The sequence below is a fragment of the Vipera berus genome (genome assembly GCF_964194415.1).
Source record: "Vipera berus genome assembly, chromosome: 5".
NCBI lineage: Eukaryota > Metazoa > Chordata > Lepidosauria > Squamata > Viperidae > Vipera > Vipera berus.
Window position 1 is genome coordinate 97719025 of NC_138207.1, and position 26738 is coordinate 97745762.

The 26738-nt window shown below is 45.9% G+C and overlaps 1 protein-coding gene across 3 annotated transcripts; it reads left to right on the forward strand.

Annotated features, from left to right (window-relative positions):
* Nucleotides 1-407: 407 nt before the first annotated feature.
* Nucleotides 408-26134, forward strand: NCOA4 (nuclear receptor coactivator 4). Of its 3 annotated transcripts, none has more exons than XM_081329738.1 (10): nucleotides 408-475; nucleotides 14305-14456; nucleotides 16880-17020; nucleotides 17275-17366; nucleotides 17691-17799; nucleotides 19153-19227; nucleotides 20286-20432; nucleotides 21554-22543; nucleotides 23222-23311; nucleotides 23404-23960. In XM_081329738.1, exons 2-10 carry the CDS (start codon nucleotides 14316-14318, stop codon nucleotides 23419-23421), a joined length of 1803 nt encoding a protein of 600 aa, XP_081185864.1. In that variant the 5' UTR covers nucleotides 408-475; nucleotides 14305-14315; the 3' UTR covers nucleotides 23422-23960. The 3 variants fall into 3 exon arrangements, with proteins under 3 accessions (XP_081185864.1, XP_081185862.1, XP_081185863.1); XM_081329736.1 differs by lacking the exon at nucleotides 408-475 and adding an exon at nucleotides 13960-14143; XM_081329737.1 differs by lacking the exons at nucleotides 408-475; nucleotides 23404-23960 and adding exons at nucleotides 13961-14143; nucleotides 24943-26134.
* Nucleotides 26135-26738: the final 604 nt, after the last annotated feature.

Here is a 26738-nt window from a genome sequence, read left to right on the forward strand (position 1 = left end):
TGAAGCAGCTTTTGATAATGCAAATAAAACCAAATCTCACAATGCTAAATCTGGGTAAAAGGGGGGTGGGGGTGGGGGAAAAGAAGACACATTTCCTGGTGGTCTCCCATCCAAGCCCTGTGCGCCTGTTTAGTTTCCAAAGATCAGCCAAGAGCCGCCCCTGCACAGGCCCCCCAGCCCCTCTTTCTGTGGACGTGGCCGTCCCCCAATCTCGGGAGGGGGGGGTCGCCCTGAAAAGCCCCCCCCCCCCACCCGCAACTCCCGTTTCAGCTAAGCTGGAGAGGCGCCCCTCCCTCAACTCCTGGCTCGGCCTCACCGGGCGCCATTGCGCATGTCTCCTTGAAGCCTCGCGAGACTCCCGCGCGGCCTCCCTGCGCCAGAAAGTCTCGCGAGGCTCGCCGGGAGGACCAAGGAGGCCTCTTTCCTTTCCTGGAGCCTGAGAGGGTCGCAACTCTGATCGCCGCTCGACGGACAGGTGAGTCGAGCCCGGCCGCCTCGCCGGCTCCGTTGCCCAGCTGGCTCCGGCTTTCCCTTCCGCTAAGCCCGGGACTCGCCTCCCCGTTAGGTTAAGTGCACGTGGGAAGGGCTGACGCGTGTCAACGTCCCAGCTTGGCAATTCGGGGCTCCCCTTTTCTGGAAAGGCCTGGGTGGGGTGAATGGGGGGACCCCCTGCGCCCTCGCAGACCCCTCTTTCGGGAGGACCTTCAATGAAACCCCGGAAATCGGGTTTCCCCCCCCCCCAAAAAAAACACAAAAGTGGGTTGAGGACTCGGGTCGCCACCCATCCGTTCCCACGTGCAAGTTGCAATTCCTTCTTCCCCGGGAGCTGGACGGGCAGTTCTGGGTGGGGAAAGGGTCATTTTTATTGATGTATTCCTGAGATTTATTTTTTTTTGGTCCCGCCTTTATTGCACTTTGATGCACTTGGCTCTTTTTGGGGTCATCCCAGGTCGGGGTCAAGAAAGCAGAAGGGAGAGGAGAAAAAAATAAATAAAATAAAATTGGCTTTTGTGGAGTGGGGTGGTGGTGGAGGAAATAATAATAATAATAATAATAATAATAATAATAATAATAATAATAATAAGAAGAAGAAGAAGAAGAAGAAGAAGAAGAAGAAGAAGAAGAAGAAGGAAGAAGTTGGAAGGGATCTTGGCGGGAAGAAGAAGAAGAAGAAGAAGAAGAAGAAGAAGAAGAAGAAGAAGAAGAAGAAGAAGAAGAAGAAGAAGAAGAAAGAAGAAGAAGTTGGAAGGGATCTTGGAGGTCAGAAGAAGAAGAAGAAGAAGAAGAAGAAGAAGAAGAAGAAGTTGGAAGGGATCTTGGAGGTCAGAAGAAGAAGAAGAAGAAGAAGAAGAAGAAGAAGAAGAAGAAGAAGAAGAAGAAGAAGAAGAAGTTGGAAGGGATCTTGGAGGGAAGAAGAAGAAGAAGAAGAAGAAGAAGAAGAAGAAGAAGAAGAAGAAGAAGTTGGAAGGGACCTTGGAGGTCATCTAGTCCAACCCCCTGCTCAGGCAGAAAACCCTATACCATTTCAGACAAATGGCTGTCCAGTCTCTTCTTAAAAACTTCCAGTGTTGGAGCATTCACAGCTTCTGGAGGCAGGTGGTTCCACTGGTTAATTGTTCTAACTAAATCCGCCTAGTAGTGCCAGGTTCAGGTTCCAGAGCAAGGAGCAGCAACTCGGCCTTCTTTTTCCTGGCTTGCGAGATCTGAAACTAACCCGGGTTTATCTGCAACGTGGGAACCTGGCTTCCCTCCCGCACCTTTTGCACCCGGGCTTTCTTCCGTCAGGCCTCTCACCACATGCTGTGTGAAGGTCTGGAAATCCGACGACGCTGCCAAGTTCTGCTAGGCCAGTTATTTTACGGCACATAAAAATTTTAACAAAACTGCCTGGGGAAGAAAAAAAAAATTGGGTCAGTGGGTAGAACAACTTTGCCTCCCGGAGTGGTAGGTGCTCCCATCATGGGAGGTTTGGGAAGAAAAGATTGGAAAAAGGTCTTCTGCCTTGGGCCGGGTGTGTGTGTGTGGGGGGGGGTTGGACTAGAAGACCTCCAAGGTCCCTCCCAAGCCTACGGAATAGGAAGGACAGGCCTAAAGAGAGCTTGGAAGCTTTGCGTGGATTCAGACACATTTCAGGAAAGGAAACCATCGTTTTTTGTGAACAGATGTTCTTCTCTGCTTATGTGGTCTGGGGCAGAGGTCTTCAAACTCGGCCCTTTTATGACTCATGGACTTCAACTCCCAGAATTTCTCAGCCAGGCATGCTGGCTGAGGAATTCTGGGAGTTGAAGTCCATGAGTCATAAAAGGGCCGAGTTTGAAGACCTCTGGTCTGGGGTCTCCTGCTTGAAACGGAGTTGGACTAGAATAGACTAGAATACAGCTGGAAGGGACCTTGGAGGTCTTCTAGTCCATCCTATACCCTTTTCAGACAAGTGACTGTCTAGTGCAGGGGTAGGCAACCTCGGCTCTTTTATGACTCGTGGACTTCAACTCCCAGAATTCCTGAGCCAGCTATGCTGGCTCAGGAATTCTGGGAGTTGAAGTCCACGAGTCATAAAAGAGCCGAGGTTGCCGACCCCTGGTCTAGTGTCTCTTCTTAAAAACCTCCAGGGTTGGTGCGCTCACGATTTCTTAATTAACCGGTGGAACTACCTGCCTCCAGAAGCGGTGAATGCTCCAACACTGGAAGTTTTTAAGAAGAGACTGGACAGCCATTTGCCTGAAATGGTATAGGGTTTCCTGCTGGGGATTGGACTAGATGACCTCCAAGGTCCCTTCCAAGTTTATTATTACTATTATTATTATTATTATTTATTATTAACAACGCTGTTCTGTTATTTTCTGGGTGTAAGCCTGTTAGAACTAGAAGAGAAGGCGGCGTAGATGTTTCTCTATTGAGTTTTATTTTGATAATAAGAAATAATAGACGTGACTGTGCAAAAACCTCAGCCTTCTCGTGGGCTGCAATGGGCAAACGGTGTCAACTCAACACATATAATTGTCCTGAGATGTTTACAGAGACTTGTTTTTGGAGAATTAATCTTCAGTTATACCGGTAACACTGGGGATGGGTGGGTGGGCTTTAGTTAATAGCTTTTATTTATTTGCTCGATATTTTTCTCCCTTTGTCTGCAGGATTAAAAGGGGTCAAAAATAGAATGAGGCTGTTTTGACTTTAGCCTCTGAATAGAGAGGCTTAACAGTCATAAAGTCAGGCAGTTGATGCTCCTTGTAAGAACATAATTGTGTGTTTATGTGGTGGTCAAGGTGCCTTCTGGACCTTTTTATTTGTTTTGTAAGTGCTTTGAGACTTGCTGTTTCTGCTTTTTTTTTTTTAAGTTGAAGAGCCACAAAGAGGATTATGCTTCGGGCAAAAATAGCATGCTGTTGTTCTGACTCTCCTTGGCTCCTGTGAATGTTCCCTCCTCCTTAATTGCTTTCCCAGTAATTAAGATCAACCTCTCCACTTTCATTAGTATGGAAATCCTGCTCCTTCTACCGTTTTGTTAAGTGGAACACTCAATTTGCTCCTATTTCCTTAGGGAATACAAGCATTCACATTAAACCTCAAAAGAGCGGTAGGCATGCTAGGTGGGATCCTGGATTCCTGAAAACCTCTGGCATTTTTCCCTGTTGAGGTGAGAAGCAACTAGATTGGCAGCAAGGTATGAAAAACAGCTGGAAAAAAACCCAATCTCTCCTGCCCCATTTTTCCACCACTCTTTTTTTTGCTTTTCAGGCAAAAAGTGATTGCGTGAGTACTTGTGCCACAGGCATGCTTGTAAAATATTACATTACTTCCAAGTTCAAGGCCCATTCCTAATTAGTCACAGTGCTAATCGGACTAACCAGTTTTATACCTCAGCACAATCTGCCTGGCAGGATCATGGAGCTAAAAATGAAAAGTTGCACAGGAACCAGTGTTTGAATTTCCAATAATAAGATGAAAATTTAGGTTTGCTAAATGTCAGGCATTTAAATGGGGCGCTTTGATATGGTTGACAGTTCCTTCTTTTAAAGCAGTTTTATGCTTCGATGAAAAAGGAAGTGTAAATGCTCCAGTTGTGTCAGTTCCTCAGACATACTAAAGACTGATAAATCAGAAAAATGCTGCCCAAATAAAAGCGACGGGTATTTTTTTTCTTTGGAAACTTTATTTTAAAATGGTGGATTTTCAGCAGCAAAAATGCAACCTTGCAAAGCTGAAGTTCCTCTTCTGCAGGCTGTTGTGAGCCACAAACACAGTTCTTGTGGAAACAAAAAATGAAGTGTACAGAGGGCCTTTTTTTTTTTAAAAAAATATTTTTGTTCCCTTATCTCTGACTTTTCAGGTTTCTGTCATGAGATTTAAAAAAGAAGTTGGAAATTTGCCGGCGTTAGAATAATTTGAGGGGGTTTTTTATTCTTTCTCAAATGAAGCCATGTTGCTACCTGTGTGAAAACTACAAGAGTTTTTTTTACAGGGTCTTTAGCTGCACTTTTTATTAGTAAGTTTTAGGAAGGTCTAATCTGACCTCTTGCCGTCCTCATTCAGTGTGGTCAAATTCCAAATATAAAATTGATAGGCGTCAAGATGGAAAAACTGTTTAAGCTCTTTAAAAGGTAAAGGTTCCCCCGCACATGCGTGCTAGTCGTTTCCGACTCTAGGGGCCGGTGCTCATCTCCGTTTCAAAGCCAAAGAGCCAGCGCTTGTCCGAGGACGTCTCCGTGGTCATGTGGCCGGCATGACTAGACGCCAAAGGCGCACGGAACGCTGTTACCTTCCCACCGTAGTGGTCCCTATTTTTCTACTGGCCTTTTTACGTGCTTTCAAACTGCTAGGTTGGCAGAAGCTGGGACGAGTAACAGGCACTCACTCTGTTACGCGGCACTCGGGATTTGACCTGCCAAACTGCCGACCTTCTGATCGACAAGCTCAGCGTCCTAACCCACTGAGCCACCGCTCTTTACTATATTGTAAATGACTCTTAGGAGCCATCAATTCTACAGTGATGCAGAATTATGTGTTTTGTATGTGCGAACAGCAAATGTTGAGCGAATCACTGCAGTTCTTCAAATTAGTAACAGGGTTGTCAAGTGACTGGCTTCCCCAGGCTGCAGTGGTCGTAAGGGTGAAAAATGGCCATAAGTCACAGGACTACCCTATTTGTCTTAGCAGTGTCCAAAAAGTGAACAGGCCTTCCATTTGCATAGGTATATGCAACCTATCAGAAAGAAGCAGAAGCAAGTGGGAGAAATTAGAAGTTTCTAGAGTTAATGCTACCACTCTTAATGGCAGAAAGTGAAGAGGAACTAAAGAGCCTCTTGTTGCGGGTGAAGAAGGAGAGTGCAAAACTTGGGTTGAAACTCAACATTAAGAAAACCAAGATCATGGCATCCGGCCCTCTCAATTCCTGGCAAATAGATGGGGAAGAAATGGAGGTAGTGTCAGATTTTATTTTCCTGGGCTCCAAGATCACTGCAGATGGGGACTGTAGCCAAGAAATTAAAAGACGCTTGCTCCTGGGGAGGAAAGCCATGGGAAACCTAGACAGCACACTAAAAAGCAGAGACATCACCCTGCCAACAAAAGTGCGTATAGTCAAGGCCAGGGCTTTTCAACCTTTTCACCCATTGTACCACTTTTAGGATATGGCAACATCCGAGTACCACCAGTCGCCTAGCAAGGTGTCAAAAACTGGGGATGCTGCAACATTCCAGCTGATCGGTGCTTCTTCTGGGCTCAGCAGAAGCGCCACGATCAGCGCCAAGCTCCAATAGGAGCCTGGCGCTGATCCTGGTGCTTCCACCAAGCTCTGACAGCCCTGAAGAAGCACTGATCCTGGCACTTCCGCTGAGCCCTGACAGCCCTGCAGCTCCAGCCATCTCTCGCTCAGGCTTGTGCGGTGCTGCCACCGGTTCAGCTCATTCCCCTCCCCCATTACCACTATTCTAGGATGGTCGCGTACCACCTGCCAGGTGCCAATGTACCACGGGTGGTACATGTACCACTGGTTGAAAAGCCCTGGTCAAGGCTATGGTCTTCTCAGTTGCAATGTATGGCTGTGCAAGTTGGACCATAAGAAAGGCCGAGCGCCAAAGAATTGAAGCCTTTGAATTATGGTGCTGGAGAAGACTCCTGCGAGTCCCTTGGATTTCAAGGCATTCGAACTGGTCAGTCCTAGAGGAGATCAACCCTGACTGCTCTTTAGAAGGCCAGATCCTGAAGTTGAAACTCAAATCCTTCGGCCACCTAATGAGAAGGAAGGACTCACTGGAGAAGAGCCTAATGCTGGGAAAGATTGAGGGCAAGAGAAGAAGGGGGCGACAGAGAATGAGGTGGCTGGATGGAGTCACTGAAGCAGTAGGCCTGAGCTTAAATGGACTCCAGAAGATGGTAGAAGACAGGAAGGCCTGGAGGAACGTTGTCCATGGGGTTGCGATGGGTCGGACACGACTTCGCAACTAACAACAAACAACAGAGTTAATGCATGCGAAGTTTTTTTTTCTCCCCCCAGAAAGCAGTTGCGAAGGAGATTTTCCTGCTGAAAAATAGGAGCAATAAATATGCACTAGGACTCCTCACTTTGATGACTGCCTGGGAATGGATACTTCCACTTAATGAATGCGGTTTCCTTAAGAAAAGGAATGAAATGGCTGGATTTAAGAACAGGCCCGTTTTAGCAAACCATGTGATTGTTTACCAAGTGAATATGGAACCAGCATGAATCCCTTTATGCCTTTTTGTTTTTGGATTAAGCAAAAGATATTGTGCAATGAAACACAGTGGGGTGAATTGCAGCATCTTTGTGGTTTTGAGATGGGGCCTGGCCTGCTGGCCTCTGCAAGCAAAACAAACCGTCGGAATTAGCCCTCCAAACATCTGGAGGAAGAAAGGAAAATTGCCAGGCCAGCATCTTCACAACAATGATGATGGAAGCTGGGAAGATAGCAGATAATAAGAATTCCGTAAGCGTTCAAGTTTGATCTGCAAATCCCAGTATCTTGTACGTTTTTTAAAAAAAGTGATTTGCAATTGTGTTAAATCAGTGATTAAATTATTTATTAACTAACTTAATCTAATTAAACTTTAAAAAAAACAACAAATACTGGGATTTGCAGATCAATCTTGAGTTCTTATGAAAAAGCAAAGTCTGTTTTTTTACACCAGTTGGATCCCTGGACCGCGATCTGAAAACATACTTGTTCGAGCAAGCCGGCCTGGCCTGAGGGGGGATTGGTGGGGTTTTCTATCATTTTTATTGGGGTTTTTACTATGTATTAATTGTATTTTAATCGGGCATGCATTTAATTATCTTTTAATTTTTGTAAATTTCTGTGTTTTATTCTTGCCCTGTACACCGCCCTGAGTCCTTCGGGAGAAGGGCGGTATAGAAATGATAATAAATTAAATTAAATTAAATTAAATACTTGAAGGACTCTGTAATTGGAAATTTTGAATTTATTGGACCTGATTGCACCAATTTTACGAAAAAAAAATCTTGACTGGAATTGCCTATATCTTTAGACACCATCTTAAGAATCCTTAGATCCTAGGAACTTTAATTACCGTATTAAGTTTTGCCAGTCTTAGGCTGTGAATCTAATTGTAGATTGCTCAGTAACAATATTAGAACTGGCACCTATGACTGCGGATATTGTTGTGAACAAAGAACAATATATGCTGCCTGATTCCGAATGACTCTGGGTGGCTCACAATTAAATTACAATAAACCAATAAAAAAATGACAAGATGACAAGCGTAATGAAGCACAGATTCCCTCGCCAAAGGCCCAAATGAAAAAAGAAATTGGAGCGTAAATGGCTTGCAAACTTATACTTAAAATATTTAAGGGAGTAGAATATTTTGACCAGTCCTGTACTTTGTAGGACGCAAGACCTTAACTTGGTTTAATTCTTTTTTTTTTTTTAAACAAATGACCCATCGTGAATCTGATTAACCGAAGGACTGTTCTGAAGAACAAAAGATGGCAACTGGAAGTTATTCTTCCTTCACCCATATGTGCTCAAAATCGCCTTGTTCCGTTTCCCAGTTCTTGATCTTGAGGGAGAGAGGCATGTTTTCCTCCTGGTAAAAAAATTAGTGCATTAAAAACAGAAAATTGTCCCGTGCAATAGCCAAAGAACCCGGGTCTGGATCTCAACAGCTCAACAGACTTTGGGGCTGCCACAAAGAACAAGGGGTTCAATCTGTTTTCCAAAGCACCAGAGGACAGGACAAGAAACAATGGATGGAAACTGATCAAGGAGAGAAGCAACCTGGAATCAAGGAGAAACTTCCTAACAGTGAGGACAATTCACCAGTGGATCCGCTTGCCTTCAGACGTTGTGGGTGCTCCATCACTGGAGGTTTTTGAGAAGAGATTGTCAACCTTGGCTCTTTTTATGACTCGTGGACTTCACCTCCCAGAATTCCTCAGTCAGCATAGCTCAGTATGGAAACCTCTCCATTTCTCCTCAGCCTGGCTGGCTGAGGAATTCTGGGAGTTGAAGTCCACCAATCATAAAAGAGCCAAGATTGCCTACCCTTGGTATAGGGCAGTGGTAGGCAACCTTGGCTCTTTTATGACTGGTGGACTTCAACTCCCAGAATTCCTCAGCCAGCATAGCTCAGTATGGAAACCTCTCCATTTCCCCTCAGCCTGGCTGGCTGAGGAATTCTGGGAGTTGAAGTCCACCAATCATAAAAGAGCCAAGATTGCCTACCCTTGGTATAGAACAGTGGTAGGCAACCTTGGCTCTTTTATGACTGGTGGACTTCAACTCCCAGAATTCCTCAGCCAGCATAGCTCAGTATGGAAACCTCTCCATTTCTCCTCAGCCTGGCTGGCTGAGGAATTCTGGGAGTTGAAGTCCACCAATCATAAAAGAGCCAAGATTGCCTACCCTTGGTATAGGGCAGTGGTAGGCAACCTTGGCTCTTTTATGACTCGTGGACTTCACCTCCCAGAATTCCTCAGCCAGCATAGCTCAGTATGGAAACCTCTCCATTTCTCCTCAGCCTGGCTGGCTGAGGAATTCTGGGAGTTGAAGTCCACCAATCATAAAAGAGCCAAGATTGCCTACCCTTGGTATAGGGCAGGGGTAGGCAACCTTGGCTCTTTTATGACTCGTGGACTTCACCTCCCAGAATTCCTCAGCCAGCATAGCTCAGTATGGAAACCTCTCCATTTCTCCTCAGCCTGGCTGGCTGAGGAATTCTGGGAGGTGAAGTCCACGAGTCATAAAAGAGCCAAGGTTGCCTACCCCTGGTATAGGGTCACCTGCTTGAACAGGGGGTTGGACTAGAAGACCTCTGAGGACCCTTCCAGGTCTATTCTGTTTGTTTGTTTGATTGATTGATGGATTGATTGAGGTCCCCACTCAGAAATGGAATTCATTGGGGTAAACCTGGATCAGACCTTCACATTTATTTTGCTGGGTTTTTAGAACCCCCCAAAAAAAGTGGGGGAAAAAAGAACCGTGTACATTTCTTGTCCAGAAGATGGGACGCAGTAGAACTATAATGAGAATTATTATTATTATTATTTTTGAATTGACACGTTTTAAGCCAGGTAGACCCCTTGCACCTGTTTCCTTAGAACACTTGAAACGATCTTGGGCCCAGTTGGATTCTGAATTTTGCAAGTTGAAATTCAACTCCTTTGTGGGCCACGTAGGTTGTGGAAATGCTGCTGTAGCTGGTATTACCTGTTTGGACACTGCTCCACGCACAGGGTGTGTGTGTGTGTGTCAGCGTGTCCCCGATGCTTGGCCTTGTAAAGTCTGCTCCGGTTGGAAAAGCAGTTCTCATTTTATCACCCCGCCGGAGACCGTGCTAAAGCCGCTTGCGGAAAGGTGAGTTTGAATTCACTTTTATTCGATCAAGCGTGATTGCACACCCAAGGGGAGTTGCCTCCGGCGCAGAAGGCAGCAGAGCAATGTCAATCACAACGCAGGTAGTCCTTGACTGATGGCCGCAATTGAGTCCCCAAAACTCTTGTTGTTGAGTGAGACATCGAACTGACTTTTTTTGCCCCATTTTGCGACCTTTATTTAGCTCAGGGGTAGGCAACCTTGGCTCTTTTTTATGACTCGTGGACTTCAACTCCCAGAATTCCTGAGCCAGCTGTGCTGGCTCAGGAATTCTGGGAGTTGAAGTCCACGAGTCATAAAAAAGAGCCAAGGTTGCCTACCCCTGATTTAGGTCTTAAGTGATCGCTGCAGCTGAGAAGTTGTTAAACGAATTCCGGTTTCCCTATTAACTTGGCTGGCCGGGATCACGTGAGCAACTGTCATAGATACATGCCCACATTTTGATCACGTGACCACGGGGAATGCTGCCAAGGTGGTAACTCTGAAAAACGGTCGTAAATCCCTTTTGTCCCCAGTGCCGTTTGAATGGTCCCTAAATGAACTGTTGTAAGTGGAAGACTACTTGTAATAATAATACTATAAAGAAGGGGACAGTAAGAAAGATAAGGCTAGATGACGACGACGACAACAACAACAACAACAACAATACCTAGGATGCTGGCAGCAACCCGTGTCAACCATCAGCGCCAGTCAATTTGAACGTTCAGTTCAGTTCGTGTCTAATGAATAAAAGACACGAATAGCGGAACAATTCACAATTAAACCAGCGGAACAGTTTGTCTTCAGAAGCTGTGGGTGCTCCGACACTGGAAGTTCTTGAGAGAAGGATTCCCGCCCGAGCAGGGGGTTGGACTAGATGATCTCCAAGGTCCCTTCCCGCAGGCGGTCTTAATACCACACAAAGATGCAAAACAACAGCTTTATTTTCAGGGTGCCACCGGTCAGAGAATGTCGTCTGGTGGCCCCCAGGGGGAGGTCCTTCTCTGTGGGTGCCCCGGATTTATGGAATCGGTTGCCGGTCGAGCTCCGGATGGCGCCCGACCTTCGCTCCTTCCGACGCGATCTGAAGACTCACTTATTCGAACAAGCCGGCCTGGCCTGATGGGGGATGGGTTGGGATTTTACTGTTGTTTTTAATATATCTATTTATTGTTTTAGCTTGGGCATTGTGTTTAATTCTTTTTTAACTTTTGTATCTTTGTATTTTTATATGTTTGCCCTGTTCACTGCCCTGAGTCCTTCGGGAGAAGGGCGGTATATAAATAAAATAATAATAATAATAATAATAATAATAATAATAATAATAATAATAATAATAATAATAATAATAATAATAATAATAATAATTTATTTTTTTAAAACAAAAGACAAGACATTCCTAGTCCGTTTGCCACGATTCAACTTTGCATCTTGTTTCCTTCCTGAATTTAAAATTCTTCCTTTCTGGGGAATTTGCTAGGCAGGTTTCAAATCTTTCCTCCTCCTCCTCCTCCTCCTCCTCCTCCTCCTCTCCTCAACCGTGCAAAGGCGGACGTGCAAGGCTGTGTTCCAGCTGTGGCGGCTTAGCCACGTGTGGGGAGGCGAGGCCAAGCCGGGGCGGGCCTGAAATGCTTGCTGGCAAGCCAGCTTTAAAGCAGGCTGGGCTGCTGATAAAATTATCCTGTGCTGGCTTGTTGTCTCATCATCAGCTGGAACTTTCCTTTCATCCAGAAACAGGAATTCAGGTAGGCAGGAAGCAGGGGGGAAAAAAAAGAAGAAAAAAAAAACGAGGGAAGGGAAAAACAACTCGGCACGGAGCCCAAAGCAGGTAGCAACTGCTCCCAACTCCGAGCAGAAATTTAGAAGTGGCTTCTTGGCTCGCTTGTCTGCTTTTGTGCCGGTTGAGATAAGGTGAACCAAAACCTCCCTTTTCATTTTGCAGCTTTTCAAGAGGACACAGATGGGTCTCTGTCTGTAGGTTGGGTTTTGGGGGTGGGGGGGCTTTTTTTGCAAGCCGCCTGCGCTTGCGCGGCAGGATTTGACTTACCAAAAACGTGTAAGGAGGTATTTGCAGTTAATCTGGAGGAGGAGGGGGGGGGGAAAGGTTAGCGGGAGCTCTTGTGTGATCACGGAATTGAGAACATGGGAGTCAGACCGGTGCCTTCAAGAGCCTTGGTGGAGCAGTGGGCTAATGCCTCCTTAAGTAACACCAGCTGCCTGCAATTAGTGCAGGTTCGAGTCCCACCAGGCTCAAGGTTGACTCAGCCTTCCATCCTTCCGAGGTAGGTAAAATGAGGACCCAGATTGTTGGGGGCAATTAAGCTGACTTTGTAATAATGCCGCTTGGGGTGTGTGTGAAAGCCCTAATAAGCAGGCATATACATAGAATGAAGGCTACTGCTAAGCTTGTAAGCCGCCCTGAGTCTTCGGAGAAGGGCGGGATATAAATGGAATTAAAATAAAAATAAAAATAAATAAATTCTGCACTGAATAGACCAGGGGTCTTCAAACTTGGCCCTTTGATGACTTGTGGACTTCAACTCCCAGAATTCCTCAGCCAGTGTGCGTGGCTGAGGAATTTTGGGAGTTGAGGTTCACCAGTCATAAAAGGGCCAAAGTTTGAAGACCCCTGGAATAGACTATTGAAGGAGCAATTAGGAACTTTTGAGGGCTGTGGACCTGGGTCGTTCTCTTGCAGACGTTTCGCCACCGCGCTAGGTAACGTCATCAGGGCTTTAGTACGGAGTGGGGTTTGCCTTCATTGATTTAATGCGGTTGCAAAGTTACCCAGCCCAGTTAAAAAACCAAAAGGAGATTAATCTCATTCTCTTTAGAGAAGCCTTCTTAAAATTTATTACACTGGGTTGTTGTTGTTGTTTTAATCCAGCTTGCTGGGCGTAAGGGTTTATTTTGATAGCCTTCTGTTGCTTGTTTTGCGTGTGCTGTGCGCTTTGCTCTTTTACCCTCAGATTGGAGAGGTTTTATTTGTGCGTTATTGGATTTTTTTTTATCGATTTGGGCTTGGTCCTTTAAATTACAGGTTAACCTTTGGTTAAAGAAATTGCGGTCTGGGTCATTTGACTTAGCCTTGAAGTTTAGCTTTGTCAAGAGTTGCAGAAAAATCTTTCCGTTTTAGATCAAGGCTTGGATATCTGGATCTATTCCCTAGTTCATTTCTGGGGGATTTTGTTGTTGTTCTCTCACGTACTATGCTTTTTAGGAACTATATAATCCAGAGGCAGCAGTTTAAACTACTGAAAACTTTTCTGCATAATCAGAAAATGGATAGCACCTTTTTTCTAAATGCTTATCTTGGGTGTGGGACGCCTTAATTAGAGAGAGGGAAAACTGTCAAAAGAGCTTTGTAAAATTATGTAAAATTGCACTTAATTTTTACTATGTAAAATTGCACAGTTCTGTGAATTAGATGTTTCAGAACTGTGGGCTTCAATCCAGAAGCTACTGTAGGAAATTTTAATTTAACACCTGTGGGAAAGCAGAGTCAGAACTTGAATAAACAAGTCCCAAAATAAATCCCCCCCAAAAATGCTTGCTATGTAGGTTAAGATGCACGGGGAGAGTGCTGAGTTTGGCTTAGTAGTGCAAAGTTTGCAGGTAACTGAAGGATGCTTCCCTTGATTGCTGCAAACCCTTAAAACGTGAAACCAGGTGTTGGGAGACTGTGTCAGTTTGAGCGTTGGGGGAGAAGTCACAAAGTTGTCACAACACTGCTCCACACCGTGCCGTGCTTTTGCACGCTAAAAGTGCGAGTCCGCGACTCGCTGTTCAGGGAGATGTCACTGGTGGGATTAAGGAAAAGGAACTTTTTTTTCATCCCAACTCCCAAGAGCTTTCTTTGGAAATCCTGGACCATCACATTCAGCATTTACTTATTCTCACATCGCAGTCTTCTCCTCATTTGCTTTGTAGCGGTTCGTTCTGTTGTTCCGTTACTTCGCTGCTGTTATATCTATGCGTCTTTTCATTTCTCCGTTATTGTCGTAAGCCCTTTATTGGACTAGCCCTGGGTGGTGGTGGTGGTGGTGGGGGAGGTGGCCAATAAGTTTAACAAATCAATGAACGTGACGAATAAATTTCATTTCTTGGAATTAGCAAATGCTGGAAGTATTTGCCAGTTGACTTTTAAAAAAAAAGAAAAGAAAAGATTGGGAGAAAATCACCAGTGAAGATGTTTGTGGATTATGAGGGTCCCAAATTGGCAAACCAGCTCTGAGAACTGAACCAGCAGAGACAAACACAAACACACCCACACACCAATGACGGTCTCATGTTGTACTTTGACAATAAAGGTTGTTTATTATTATTATTATTATTACTATTACTATTACTATTACTACTACTACTATTATTATTATTATTATTATTATTATTATTATTATTATTATTATTATTATTATTATTATTATTTCCAGCACTGGCCTGAATTGTTTTCTTTTTCTCCCTGTTCTAGAATTGTCTAGGATGATCCCCTTCCAAGAGACAAAAGGGAGCGTTGCCAACAGAGAATCCCTGGATATGTGTCTGCAGGCCAAAAAAGACCTGGAAGTTGCGATTGCGGAAATTGTCAAAGCCGAACAACAAGTCAAAGACAACTGGAAAGAGGTATTTGCAACGGGGGCCCTGCCTTGTGCTTTGTAATCAGGAGTTAAATCCTCGATCGGAAGGCCCTGGCTGCCGAACGTACGTCCTCCTGTAGCTTAGCAAAGATTTTCTTGTAAGCTTCAGCTTTTAAGGCAGTTTCTTAAAGCTAGCCTGGAAAAACAAGAGCGTTCATGGGGACCTGGGTTGCCTGTCTAACTTTGACCGTGCTTGGATGGACTGAATCATCATCAGCGTTGTAAAGATACTGTCAGAATCCATTTATATCACCTTCATAAATGTATGTTTAAAACATTATCCCTCCCCCCCTTTGGATTCTGCCATCTCCCGAGGAAGGAGGAGCGGATGTGGATTCAGCCTGCCTTAGGTTATTTCAAAGACCAAGGGAAACCTTTTGAACTGGGGGAACAAAAGGGAGGGTTAGAGAAGAAGGCATCTGGCCTGTGTCTCCATTTGAATTGTAAAGGAAGAAGGCGATAACCGTAAAGATCCGAAGTTCCCTTTTTCCCACGAAAGGGATGACACGAAGTAAATGATGAGGGGCTGACCAAATGGAGTTGAGGGAAGGGGGGCTGAGCCGGGAACTCTTTATAAAGTTTCAATCTGTAAAACAATACCAGGTCCTGTCTTGTATTTCTACAACCAAACATGTCCTAGTAAAAATTCCTTTTGGACTAGAACCGACTCCAAGAGCTTTTGTTTTCCTAAGACGTGGATTGGGGTGGGTCCTGACAGATACAGAATGGAGTCCATCTCAACGTTTGGAGACAGTATGGATGGACCGTCCTAGGTGTTGTTGGTTTTTTTTCCTGGGGTCTGCTGATTAGGACTCCAGCCATCTAACTGGTCATCAAGATGGTGTATCTTTCCCTTTAGATACAATGCCATTTTTAAAATATACCTGGTACAATGGATAAAATGTGATATATCTCCAGGGCAGCGTTTTCTCGATCTCGGCAACTTGTAAAACCGGGTGGACTTCAGCTCTCAGAATCGTGGAAGTCGAAGTCCGCCCATCTTAAAAAGTTTGCCGAGTTGAGAAACGCTGCTCTGGAGATTTAAGCAAGGTGGATCAGTTTTCTTTCAAAGGAGGAACGTAACGGATGTGGAATTGCCATTTCCCCTTAAGCGCTCAAAGCTTCTGCACCCGCCCCTTGACAAATCCATCAACAAAGGTTCGTGGGAAACTATGATTAACTCTGGAAAAAGGAATCTGGATTCCTTTAAAGTCCTACTTAGGTCCCCCATCAGCGTAAAACAGCACCCATCCCTTTCCAAGCCACTGACCCATCTTTCCAGTCTTGGATCTGGGTTGCCGGAAAGAATCTTGTCCCTTGGGATCTCATCCTTCCATCGGATGGGAACTGGACCCTGCAGGAATTGCAAAATGTGGGGATAGGAACAGGAGGGAGGAGAGACCTGGATAAGGAGAGAATTAAAGTGATGCCTTACGGAGATTCTCAGGTCATCCAATTCTCGCCCCAAAGGTGCTTTTCCAAAAAGGCAAATAGACTTTCTTTCTTTCTTTTGTTGTTGTTAGCTACGAAGTCGTGTCCGACCCATCGCAACCCCATGGACAACGTTCCTCCAGGCCTTCCTGTCCTCTACCATCTTCTGGAGTCCATTTAAGCTCACGCCTACTGCTTCAGTGACTCCATCCGGCCACCTCATTCTCTGTCGTCCCCTTCTTCTCTTGCCCTCCACCTTTCCCAGCATTATCTTTTTTTATAATAAGCTTTTTATTGTTCCCCCCCCCCCTACATACATATGTTAGTTTTTCAAACAGCGTGCAGTCTGGGTTCATAAAATGCTAATACATAATCAAGTCCTACTCTTTGGTTCTCTCTTACTAGCCATTTGTAGAATAGATTCCAACTTTGGGAGTATTCTGTTTCTTCTTTATCTTTCAGCCTCATAGTTAATCTGTCCATCTCCGCGCATTCCAGTATCTTTTTTATTACTACTTCTTCTGAAGGTATTTGCTCATTCTTCCAGCATTGCGCATAGCTTATTCTTGCTGCGGTTATGATATGTAGAACCAAATATAAGTTTTGCTTATTAATCTTTTCTGGTACTATACCTAATTAAAAAAAATCAGGATTAAATACTACATGTTCTCCTAATATTTTTTTCTAGCCAAGCGTGTATTTTTCCCCAATAGCTCTTTACTTTGTCACATGTCCACCAGATACGGTAGTACGTACCTAAATTACGTTTACATTTCCAACATTTACCCGATAACATTTTTAAACATGGGACTTTCTTGTTTCGTTTTGTTTTCTTCCTTGAAAACATTTCGCTTTTCATTCAAGAAGCTTCTTCGGGTCAGGTCAGTACCTAGAAAATCCCCTTGCCTTCTGGGCAGGGGAGAAAAAAGAAAAAAAACGTTTAGGAAGAGAATTACAGAGGTGGCTTCTCTCTTGCAGGTGAAAGCCCAGGTTCACAGCTGCATCAGTCGCCACCTGGAAAGCCTGCGAAGCCGGGAAGTCTGGTTGTTGGAACAGGTTGACCTCATTCAGCAGCTGAAGGAGGAGGCTTTACAGCAGCAAGCGCAACAGCTCTGTTGGGTAAGATCCCCTTCCTTGCATCCAGAATTTACAGCCACGTTGCCTTGACCTTGCACTGTGTGTTTGGGGCACAAAGCCACAGCCTCGTATCTGAACCTCAGTGGCGCTGGGTTATCCTGTTCCTAGTGAGGTCACGTGTATATATCTATATATATCTATATATATCTATATAATCTATATCTATCTATCTATCTATCTATCTATCTATCTATCTATCTATCTATCTATCTATCTATCTATTGTTTAATTTCCAGTTGTTGGGACAGTTCAGCTGCCTCATCCGCCAGCTGGAGCAGCCTCAAAGCGGTGGTGACCTTACAAATCAGATTTCGGCGTGCTTTGAGAGGTGAGTCCTCTTTTTAAGAGATTTTTTTTTTGAATGGCCGCCCAGCTCTTTGCTTCTCTTGGCCGTAGTCCACGTCGTGGTGGTGGGCTGCGCGACATCCCTTTCAAAATTTTAAAAGCGTTAACTTTGGAGATCTTGCCGCCTCTGTGGGTGGAAACAGGGACCGGGCGTTCGAATATTTAACATCCCTTAACAAGACGTACGTATTTTGTGCGTAAAAGAATGAGATGGCTTTTTTGTTTGGTTCGGGGGGGGGAAGACAACCCTCAACTCGTCACCTTTGTTTCTTTCCGAATTCTTAAAGTTTTTGTCTTCTCCCCGCAGTCTTGGCAGTTTGACCCTTCAGCCTGAAGAAACCTCCATCCTGAATTTTGAGGCTGATGTGGCATTTCTTCGCCAGGCCATCACCTCCTTTGGCTCCATTAGAACAATGGTGAGTAAAAAAAGAGCTGTATTCTAAGGCGTGCAATTTGCAAACCTGTCCAGGGGGCCCTTGACTTAACAGCAGTTCGTTGAGTGACCGACCGAAGTTACGACGACACTGAAAAAGGGACTTAGCAGCCGTTTTTCGTGCTTCCGAGTGTTGCGGCATCTCCACGGCCAGGTGATCAAAATTCGGATGCTTGGCAGCTGATTCATATTTATGACGGTTGCCGTGTCCTGGGGTCATGGGATCGCCTTTGGCGACCTGACAAGCCAAGCCAAGCCAGTGGGGAAGCCATGTTACTAACTGAACAACTGCAGTAATTCACTGAACAGGTGTGGCAAGAAAGGTAAAATGGGGCAAGGTTCACGTAACAACGGTCTCATTTAGCAACAGAAAATTTGGGCTCAGCAATTTGTCATAAACAGAAGACTTGTTAGTTGTAAAGTCGTATCTGACCCATTGCGACCGCATGGACAACGTTCCTCCAGGCCTTCCTGTCCTCTACCATCTTCTGGAGTCCATGTAAGCTCACGCCTACTGCTTCAGTGACTCCATCCAGCCACCTCATTCTCTGTCGTCCCCTTCTTCTCTTGCCCTCAACCTTTCCCAGCATGAGGCTCTTCTCCAGTGAGTCCTTCCTGCTCATTAGGTGGCCAAAGTATTTGAGTTTTAGCTTCAGGATCTGGCCTTCTAAAGAGCGGTCAGGGTTGATCTCCTCTAGGACTGACCGGTTTGATCGCCTTGCAGTCCAAGGGACTCGCAGGAGTCTTCTCCAGCACCAGAGTTCAAAGGCCTCAAATCTTTGGTGCTCGGCCTTTTTTATGGTCCAACTTTCACAGCCGCACATTGCAACTGGAAAGACCATAGCCTTGACTATACACACTTTTGTTGGCAGGGTGATGTCTCTGCTTTTTAGTGTGCTGTCTAGATTTGCCATAGCTGCCTGTAATTAAAAACCCAGGATCCTGAAGAAACACTCTTATATGGAGACCAGGGTTTCTTCCCTCTGGTTCAGAATATTTATCTCGAAATAGTTACCACAATCCTTCCCGACGTTTTCAAATTCTTCTGTCTGTCCCTACAACAGAAGATGGGAAGATGGCAGCATGCAAAGAACGAAATGTCGTCTTTGTCTTGTTCCGCATTGCAGGTGCGCACTCGTGACACGTCGTCTCGGTTAATTGTGATAGAAAGTTGATATATTTCTTGGAACGGGTTGCCAGTTTGAGATTCCCAGAGAAGCAGGATAAGGGGATCCCAATTTGTTATTTTGAAACACGCGGTGAGCAGTTGACTTTTGGTTTGTTTGAAACAAAAAAATGGCTTATTACCTCTGGTGTGTCTTTCTTTCTTTCATAGCAAACTTCCGATAAAGAGGATTACGCCCCTTGGATCTCCGTGCAGAACTGTCCTGTCATGGCTAGTTTGGAAAAGGTGAATTACAGATTTGTTTTGGAGAAAGTGACATTAAGAGGGCGGCAGCAGAGTTTTTAAACTTAGTCTTCTCTTGCTATTAGCTAGGAGTGCCAATTTGGTCTAGTGCAGGGGTAGGCAACCTTGGCTCTTTTATGACTCGTGGACTTGAACTCCCAGAATTCCTGAGCCAGCAGGCTCAGGAATTCTGGGAGTTGAAGTCCACGAGTCATAAAAGAGCCAAGGTTGCCTACCCCTGGTCTAGTGGATAAGGCTCCAGGCTAGAACATAGCACTTAGTAATAACCCTTAGGACTTATACCGCTTCACTGTGCTTACACTGTCCCCAAGTGGCTAGAGTCAATGCTTGGGGTTCTCATTTTACTGCAAGCCTGAGTTAATCTCGAGCTGGTCCGAATCGAACTGCTGGCAGTCGACAGAGTTAGACCATAAATATTGCATTCTAATCACTGCACTATCGTGGCTCTTGAGAGATCACGAGTTCAAGTCCTGCCTTAGCTATGAAAGTCAGCTGGTTGACTTGAGCCCAACTCATCTCCCATGGGGGGGGCTTTGATTTGGGGAGAATAGGAGGGGGAAGCTGTTATATGAGTTACTTGTGAACAAAAAAAAAGTTGGGCTATAAATCCATAATTTTTTTTTAAAAAAATATGCAGAATGTCCCAGGAAGAGAGATGAATTAATCTCCACAAGAGAATATACGTTTGATCGGTGGGGGAAATAATTTAAGCCCTCAAAATGCCTAGTGGGTGCCCAAGTAGGCTGCTGGTGGTTCAGGATTCAAGTGTAAAGGAAGAATTATTCTAAAATTATTCTACTGCTAAGCTTGTAAGCCGCCCTGAGTCTTCGGAGAAGGGCGGGATATAAATGGAATTAAAATAAATAAATAAAAATAAAATCCAGACATTTTCGGTGGCGCAAACACCGGGACATTCTCCTCCTCAACGGGACTCCCGGATATTTTGATCTATCCTTGGGGAGGGGAGAGTGAGTGTGTATATTCCCCTGGTGGATTTTATCCGGGATTAAACTCTCCCTAAATTTGTGCTTGATTATTAGCCAAAACCTTTCCGTGGAATGCTGGGTTGCCCTCTCTCTGACTGGCTTCTTGGAACCAAATCTGATGCCGTGTGCGGTACCCCTTATGTTCCTAGCTACAAGCAGGAGGACTGGCTCTTGAAAAGCCATGCTGGGGAGGCCAATCAGGTATTGTTATCTACTGTCTACATTTATAGAGAAAGAGGGATCTCTAATACTATTGGAAAAGGTCAACCAACCAGGTTGAGAAGACAATTACGTAGCCGAATGATTTTATTTCCCAAGAAATGCTGATGGCTCTAAATATTGGGGGTTTGCCTCCTGTTGTTAGGATTGTAGGCTCTTAGGATGAGATGGCCGGCCGGTCAATCAATCAATCAATCAATCAATCAATCCATCAGTCTTCCAAAAGTAGTGGAACACGGTGGATCCAAAAAGGCTGTCCTCGGAACATTGAGAGTGAGAAGGGAATTATTATTTTAATTATATTTAAGGGGTGAGGGGTGACATGATAGCAGTGTTCCAGTATCTCAGGGGCTGCCCCAAAGAAGAGGGAGTCAAGCTCTTCTCCAAAAGCACCTGAAGGCAGGACAAGAAGCAACGGATGGAAACTAGTCTAGGAGAGAAGCAACCTAGAACTAAGGAGAAACTTCCTGACAGTTAGAACAATTAACCAGTGGAACTACCTGCCTCCAGAAGTGGTGAATGCTCCAACACTGGAAGTTTTTAAGAAGAGACTGGACAGCCATTTGCCTGAAATGATATAGGGTTTCCTGCCTTAGCAGGGGGTTGAACTAGATGACCTCCAAGGTCCCTTCCAACTTATTATTATTATTATTAAGATTGAACAGCCATTTGTCTGAAATGATATAGGGTCTCTGCCTGAGCAGGGGGTTGGACTAGATGACCTCCAAGGTCCCTTCCAACTACTACTACTACTACTACTACTACTACTACTACTACTACTACTACGTTTTCTTATTATTATTACTCTTATTATTATTATTATTTTCTCAAGAAATAGCAATAGCACTTAAGACTTATACCCTGCTTTGTGGTGCTTTTACGCCCCTCTCTAAGCGGTTCATAATGTGGAAGCCTTATTTGCCTCTTGCCCCCCAACAATCTGGCTCCTCGTTTTAGCGGCCTCGGGGGGAGGAAAAGGCTGGGTCAACCTTGAGCCGGTCAGGGTCAAACTCTCGGCTGTAGGGTAGAGTTAGCCTGCAATACCGCCTGTTTCCTCTAAATGGGTCTAACTGCTTGTGGGGGGGGGCTCCTCTTCTGCTTAGGATGCAAAGTCTCCCGAAGTGTGTTATTTGGAGAAAGCCTGGGGGAACTTGAGAAGCCTGGAGAACTGGCTTTTGCAGAGCCAACTGCGCAATCTTCCTGACAAGGTGGACCTCCGCCGACGGGAGAGTTCCACTTCCACCATCGCCTCCACCTTGTCCATCGAGAAGATTGACGACTTGGAGTGCTTCGAGCCGGACGAGGCCGATCTTTCCGAATGGCTCCTGGTGCCTTCCGAGAACGAGAACGCCTCCAGTGACGAGAAGGGGCGATGGGTTTTTAAGCCTTTCCGGGAGGAGTACAACCCGAACGACTGGCTGCCTAAAATCAACAGCGATTCTTGCAATCACTGTTGCGGCGGTCAGGCCACCGGCGTGGAGATAGAAAACCTGGGCAATCTCAAATGCCTGAGCGAGCACCTGGAGGCGGGGAGGAAGCCGCCCAACGCCGAGAACAACTGGCTGCTGCCGCCGGCGTTCAGCGTCGAAGATCTATGCCGGGCCAACGAGCCGTGCGCCAGCTTTTCCGAGTGCGTCTGCGACCAGAACTGTGAAAAGGAAGCCCTGTGCAAGTGGCTCCTTAGGAAAGAAGGCAGGGATAAGAACGGCGTGCCGATAGGGGTGGTCTCTGAACCCGAGGAACGTCAGCCTGTGGGCAACATCTGGCTCCATCCTTCTCGACCAGCCGAGGGAGATTTGGCTAGCTCGGCCATAAAGCAGGACGCTGCCCGGGAAGTGGCGGAACCTCTGAAAGAAATGCTGGGAACCTCATTGTCTTCTTGGCTGGCCAAGCAAGAAGTCCAAGCTTCCCACGGCGAAGAGAAGGCGGTCAGAGAGGAGGCTGAAGTAAGCCATAAGGGTGCCCTCCTCCAGCTGCTCGCACCCTTCCACCTCCCGTTCAACATTAACAGCTGGATCTTGTCGTCAAAGGCAGCAGAAATCTCCAGCCAGCCCCTCGTAGAAGATAAATGGCTGCTACGGAAGAAGGCCCACGTAAGTAGAACTCTCACCCGGTCACTTCAACCCGCTGGGGGTTTAAATATAACCTAAGGCTCTCCAAAGGGACGCGGTGGCTCAGTGGGTTAGGACACTGAGCTTGTCGATCAGAAGGTCGGCAGTTTGGCGGGTCGAATCCCGAGTGCCGCATAGCAGAGTGAGCGCCTGTTACGTGTCCCAGCTTCTGCCAACCTAGCAGTTCGAAAGCACGTAAAAAAATGCGAGTAGAAAAATAGGGACCACTCCGGTGGGAAGGGAACAGCGTTCCGTGCGCCTTTGGCGTCTAGTCATGCCGGCCACATGACCACGGAGACGTCCTCGGACAAGCGCTGGCTCTTCGGCTTTGAAACGGAGATGAGCACCGGCCCCTAGAGTCGTAAAAGACTAGCACGCACGTGCGGGGGAACCTTTACCTTTTACCTTTAAGGCTCTCCAAACTTGGCAACTTTAAAGACACGCTAGCTAGCGTGAGGCATTCTGGGAGTTGAAGTCCACAAGTCTTCCAAGGTGCCAAGTCTGAAGACCCCTGATGTAACTTGCAAGAAGAGCTCCATCGGAGAGGCAGCTCACACGCTAACATCGGTGTCCTGCCGCCCACCGTTTCTTTGGAAATGCAAGACTTGAGATTTTTGGTACGTTTTCTAATCTCGCGGACATCACTTCCGTTTCTTGCAGGACGGCGGCCTCCCTGCCGTTTGTGACCTCTTTGCCTGTATGAACCTGAGCGGAGACAGAGAAAAATGGCTGCATCAGAAGCCTTTACAGGTAAAAGCCTCTCCGTAAAACGGAAGTCCACTCGGTTGCGCGGTTGCTTTTGGACTTGACCAACTCCTTAGACTTTTAACATCTAATTTTAGACTTCCAGCCTGAGATGAACCGGACCTAGCCCAATTAGCTGTTTTGAGAACATCCAAGACCGGTTAGATGCCCAATTAACTTATTGTAGGCTGGAACTAAGCTTTCTGCTTAATTAGCCTGTTAACAATCCCAATTCTTTTTCTCATTTATGTCTCCGCCGGGAAGAGGCAGAGATGTTGAAAACGCTCCCGACTCTTTTCTAACATCTTGGCTAAAACGCGAGTCTCTTAGCTTTCTGATAAGACGGCTAACTCAACAAGCTTGCTTCTTTTGGGCCTTGGAAAGAATGTGTGAATCTCATCAAAGGCTTTTGACCAAATTGGGCTCGATACGCCTCGGACTACAGCTGTAGTCCCAGCCATGCGGTACAGATGTTTTAGGAAGCACAAAACACTAACTGGAAACCAGCAGCGGCGTCCCACCAGGGGTTCTCTCTAGGCCCAAGGGTAGGCAACCTCGGCTCTTTTATGACTCGTGGACTTCAACTCCCAGAATTCCTGAGCCAGCCACGCTGAGGGGAAAGGGAGAGGTTTCCAAGCTGAGCCATGCCGGCTCAGGAATTCTGGGAGTTGAAGTCCATGAGTCATAGAGATGCCAAGGATGGCCTAGGCCAGAGGTAGGCAACCTTGGCTCTTTTATGACTCGTGGACTTCAACTCCCAGAATTCCTGAGCCAGCCACGCTGAGGGGAAAGGGAGAGGTTTCCAAGCTGAGCCATGCCGGCTCAGGAATTCTGGGAGTTGAAGTCCATGAGTCATAGAGATGCCAAGGATGGCCTAGGCCAGAGGTAGGCAACCTTGGCTCTTTTATGACTCGTGGACTTCAACTCCCAGAATTCCTGAGCCAGCCACGCTGAGGGGAAAGGGAGAGGTTTCCAAGCTGAGCCATGCCAGCTCAGGAATTCTGGGAGTTAAGGTCCATGAGTCATGAAGGGGCCAAATTTCCCTCATTATGCCCCAGGAATTCTGGGAGTTGAACTCCCTGAGTCATGAAGTCCACGAGTCAGGAAGGGGCCATAGTTCCCGCACGCTGGCTGAGGAATTCTGGGAGTTGAAGTCCATGAGTCATGAAGGGGGCCATAGTTCCCCTACGCTGGCTGAGGAATTCTGGGAGTTGAAGTCCACGAGTCATGAAGGGGGCCATAGTTCCCCTACGCTGGCTGAGGAATTCTGGGAGTTGAAGTCCACGAGTCATAAAAGAGCCAAGGTTGCCTACCGGCTGCTCTAGCCGGTTCATTCAGGGGAGGCACACAAGGATCAGTTTTCAACGTTTGGTTAACAGAGGTGGGGTGCTTCCCCACAAAAAGGGGACCGATTCTCACCGGATAGGATACCGAGACGCTTAATCTTTTCCTGGCTAAAGCGTTCAGATTGCACAAAAAGCACGGCGAAGGCAGGGCGAAGGCCGAACGGATCAAATCTTTTCCCCGAACATCTGCAGCCCTTGGCACTTTTGAAATATTCTTAGCGGGTCGACCCCCCGATTAAGCACTGTCTTTCGTTTTAATTATCCCCGATTCTGGGTTTTTGTGTTTCCTAGATGTGAAAAAAGAAGAAGAAACAAACCCTGCAGTGTGATCCAAACGATCGCTTTGATTTCCCGCTGATCATCGCACACCTGGAATGAGTGCAGTCTGTCGCTCGCTTCTCCTGTGGTGTATTTTTTTTTTTTGACCACCTGTCTTTTCCAGATTTCGAATGTCACTTTAATGTCACTGTACGTAGCTGGGGTTCGGCTGCAGAAAATGGAGCCGCGAGTCCTCGAAACAGAAGTGTGACGCGAAGAGCCTGTCGGGAACTCGGGTCTCACGAAAGCCGTTCAAATATAAAAGCCAGTATTTTGAACTAAATTCTGATAGGAAGACTCTTAGCCGGGGTGGGAGATGGGGAGAGGCAATTTTTTTTTTAAAATCCAGAACACACCATTGGCCCTTCTTTCCAGCTCCTAAATTTTAAATATAATTTACAGAGCATCCTCAAGAGCTGCAGCTCTTGGGAAGCCATTAAGACACTTCTGAATTGCGTGTTCTGCGTAACGTACCTGCACTCTTCTCACCTGAAAGATGAAGTCAGTCAATGTCACACAGGTTGGCATGGGCACCTGGCAACTTTGCCGATATCCTGGTTTAAGGTAACTAGGCAGGGAAGGGGGCAAAATTGAGCACCGAGTGGACGAAATGTGTGTGTGTGTGTGCGGCTTTAAAGCCCAGTACTAAAGTGCAAGTTGTGTCCTTTGTACCGCCGAACAAAAATTTGAATTTTTATTTTCACTCGCACTATGAATTACAAGTGGGAAGTAGCCTTAGAAACTTTTAATGTTGAACTTTTAACACCACTTTTTGCTCGTTTCCAGTTTGTGGGGGCAACTTTGAGAAGCTGTGATGCTAACATTTTTAAAATTTAAAAAAAATAATGACAATTTTGTTTTCGAAGTGCTCTTGGCTTAGGACAGGCACACTTTTTAACTGCTAAACCTTTTACAGGCACAGGCCTTCCGGCGTTCAAAGGCTGCCTGCCGTAGGAATTACCACTGCGTTCTGTTAAAATTCACTCGTTTGATTGATTTGCCTTTCAGTGCTTAACAACGTATCCGCTCAGGTGGTTCCTGAGAGGGTATGTAATACCCGACTGATGTGTAATGCAATCAATAAAGCCTCCCCGCTTTCTTTTAAGTTAATCCAATGTTGTGATGCTGATGAAGTGTGCCATTAAACCATTGTGAATAAAAAGTATTATTTGTGTGAAGTTGTTTCTTTTCGTAGCTCTTGTTTTAACGGGACTGATTAATGCAAGGCCGAATTTGGGTCCCTCACCGGGACCGGATTTTTACTTTTCCAAGGTTTTGGAAACATGTCAGGGTAACCTCTCTCTACTGGAATATGTGCTTTGGGCTATTCGGCGAGTTGTGTTTTATGTGCTGCCTTCCTGTTGGCTCACACATGACCCACAACGTGGCTTCAGAAGCTTGGAAGAGTAAATAAATGTCTGGCCCTGGTGGCAGAACCAGATACCACTTTGCATCATTATCCTGGGACACATGTATGTTTGCCTCCATTCATGGCTTGATTAATGTTTGAAATATAAAGGTAAAGGTTCCCCCGCACATGCGTGCTAGTCGTTTCCGACTCTAGGGGCCGGTGCTCATCTCCGTTTCAAAGCGGAAGAGCCAGCGCTCGTCCGAGGACGTCTCCGTGGTCATGTGGCCGGCATGACTAGACGCCAAAGGCGCACGGAAGGCTGTTACCTTCCCACCGTAGTGGTCCCTATTTTTCTACTTGCATTTTTATGTGCTTTCGAACTGCTAGGTTGGCAGAAGCTGGGACGAGTAACAGGCGC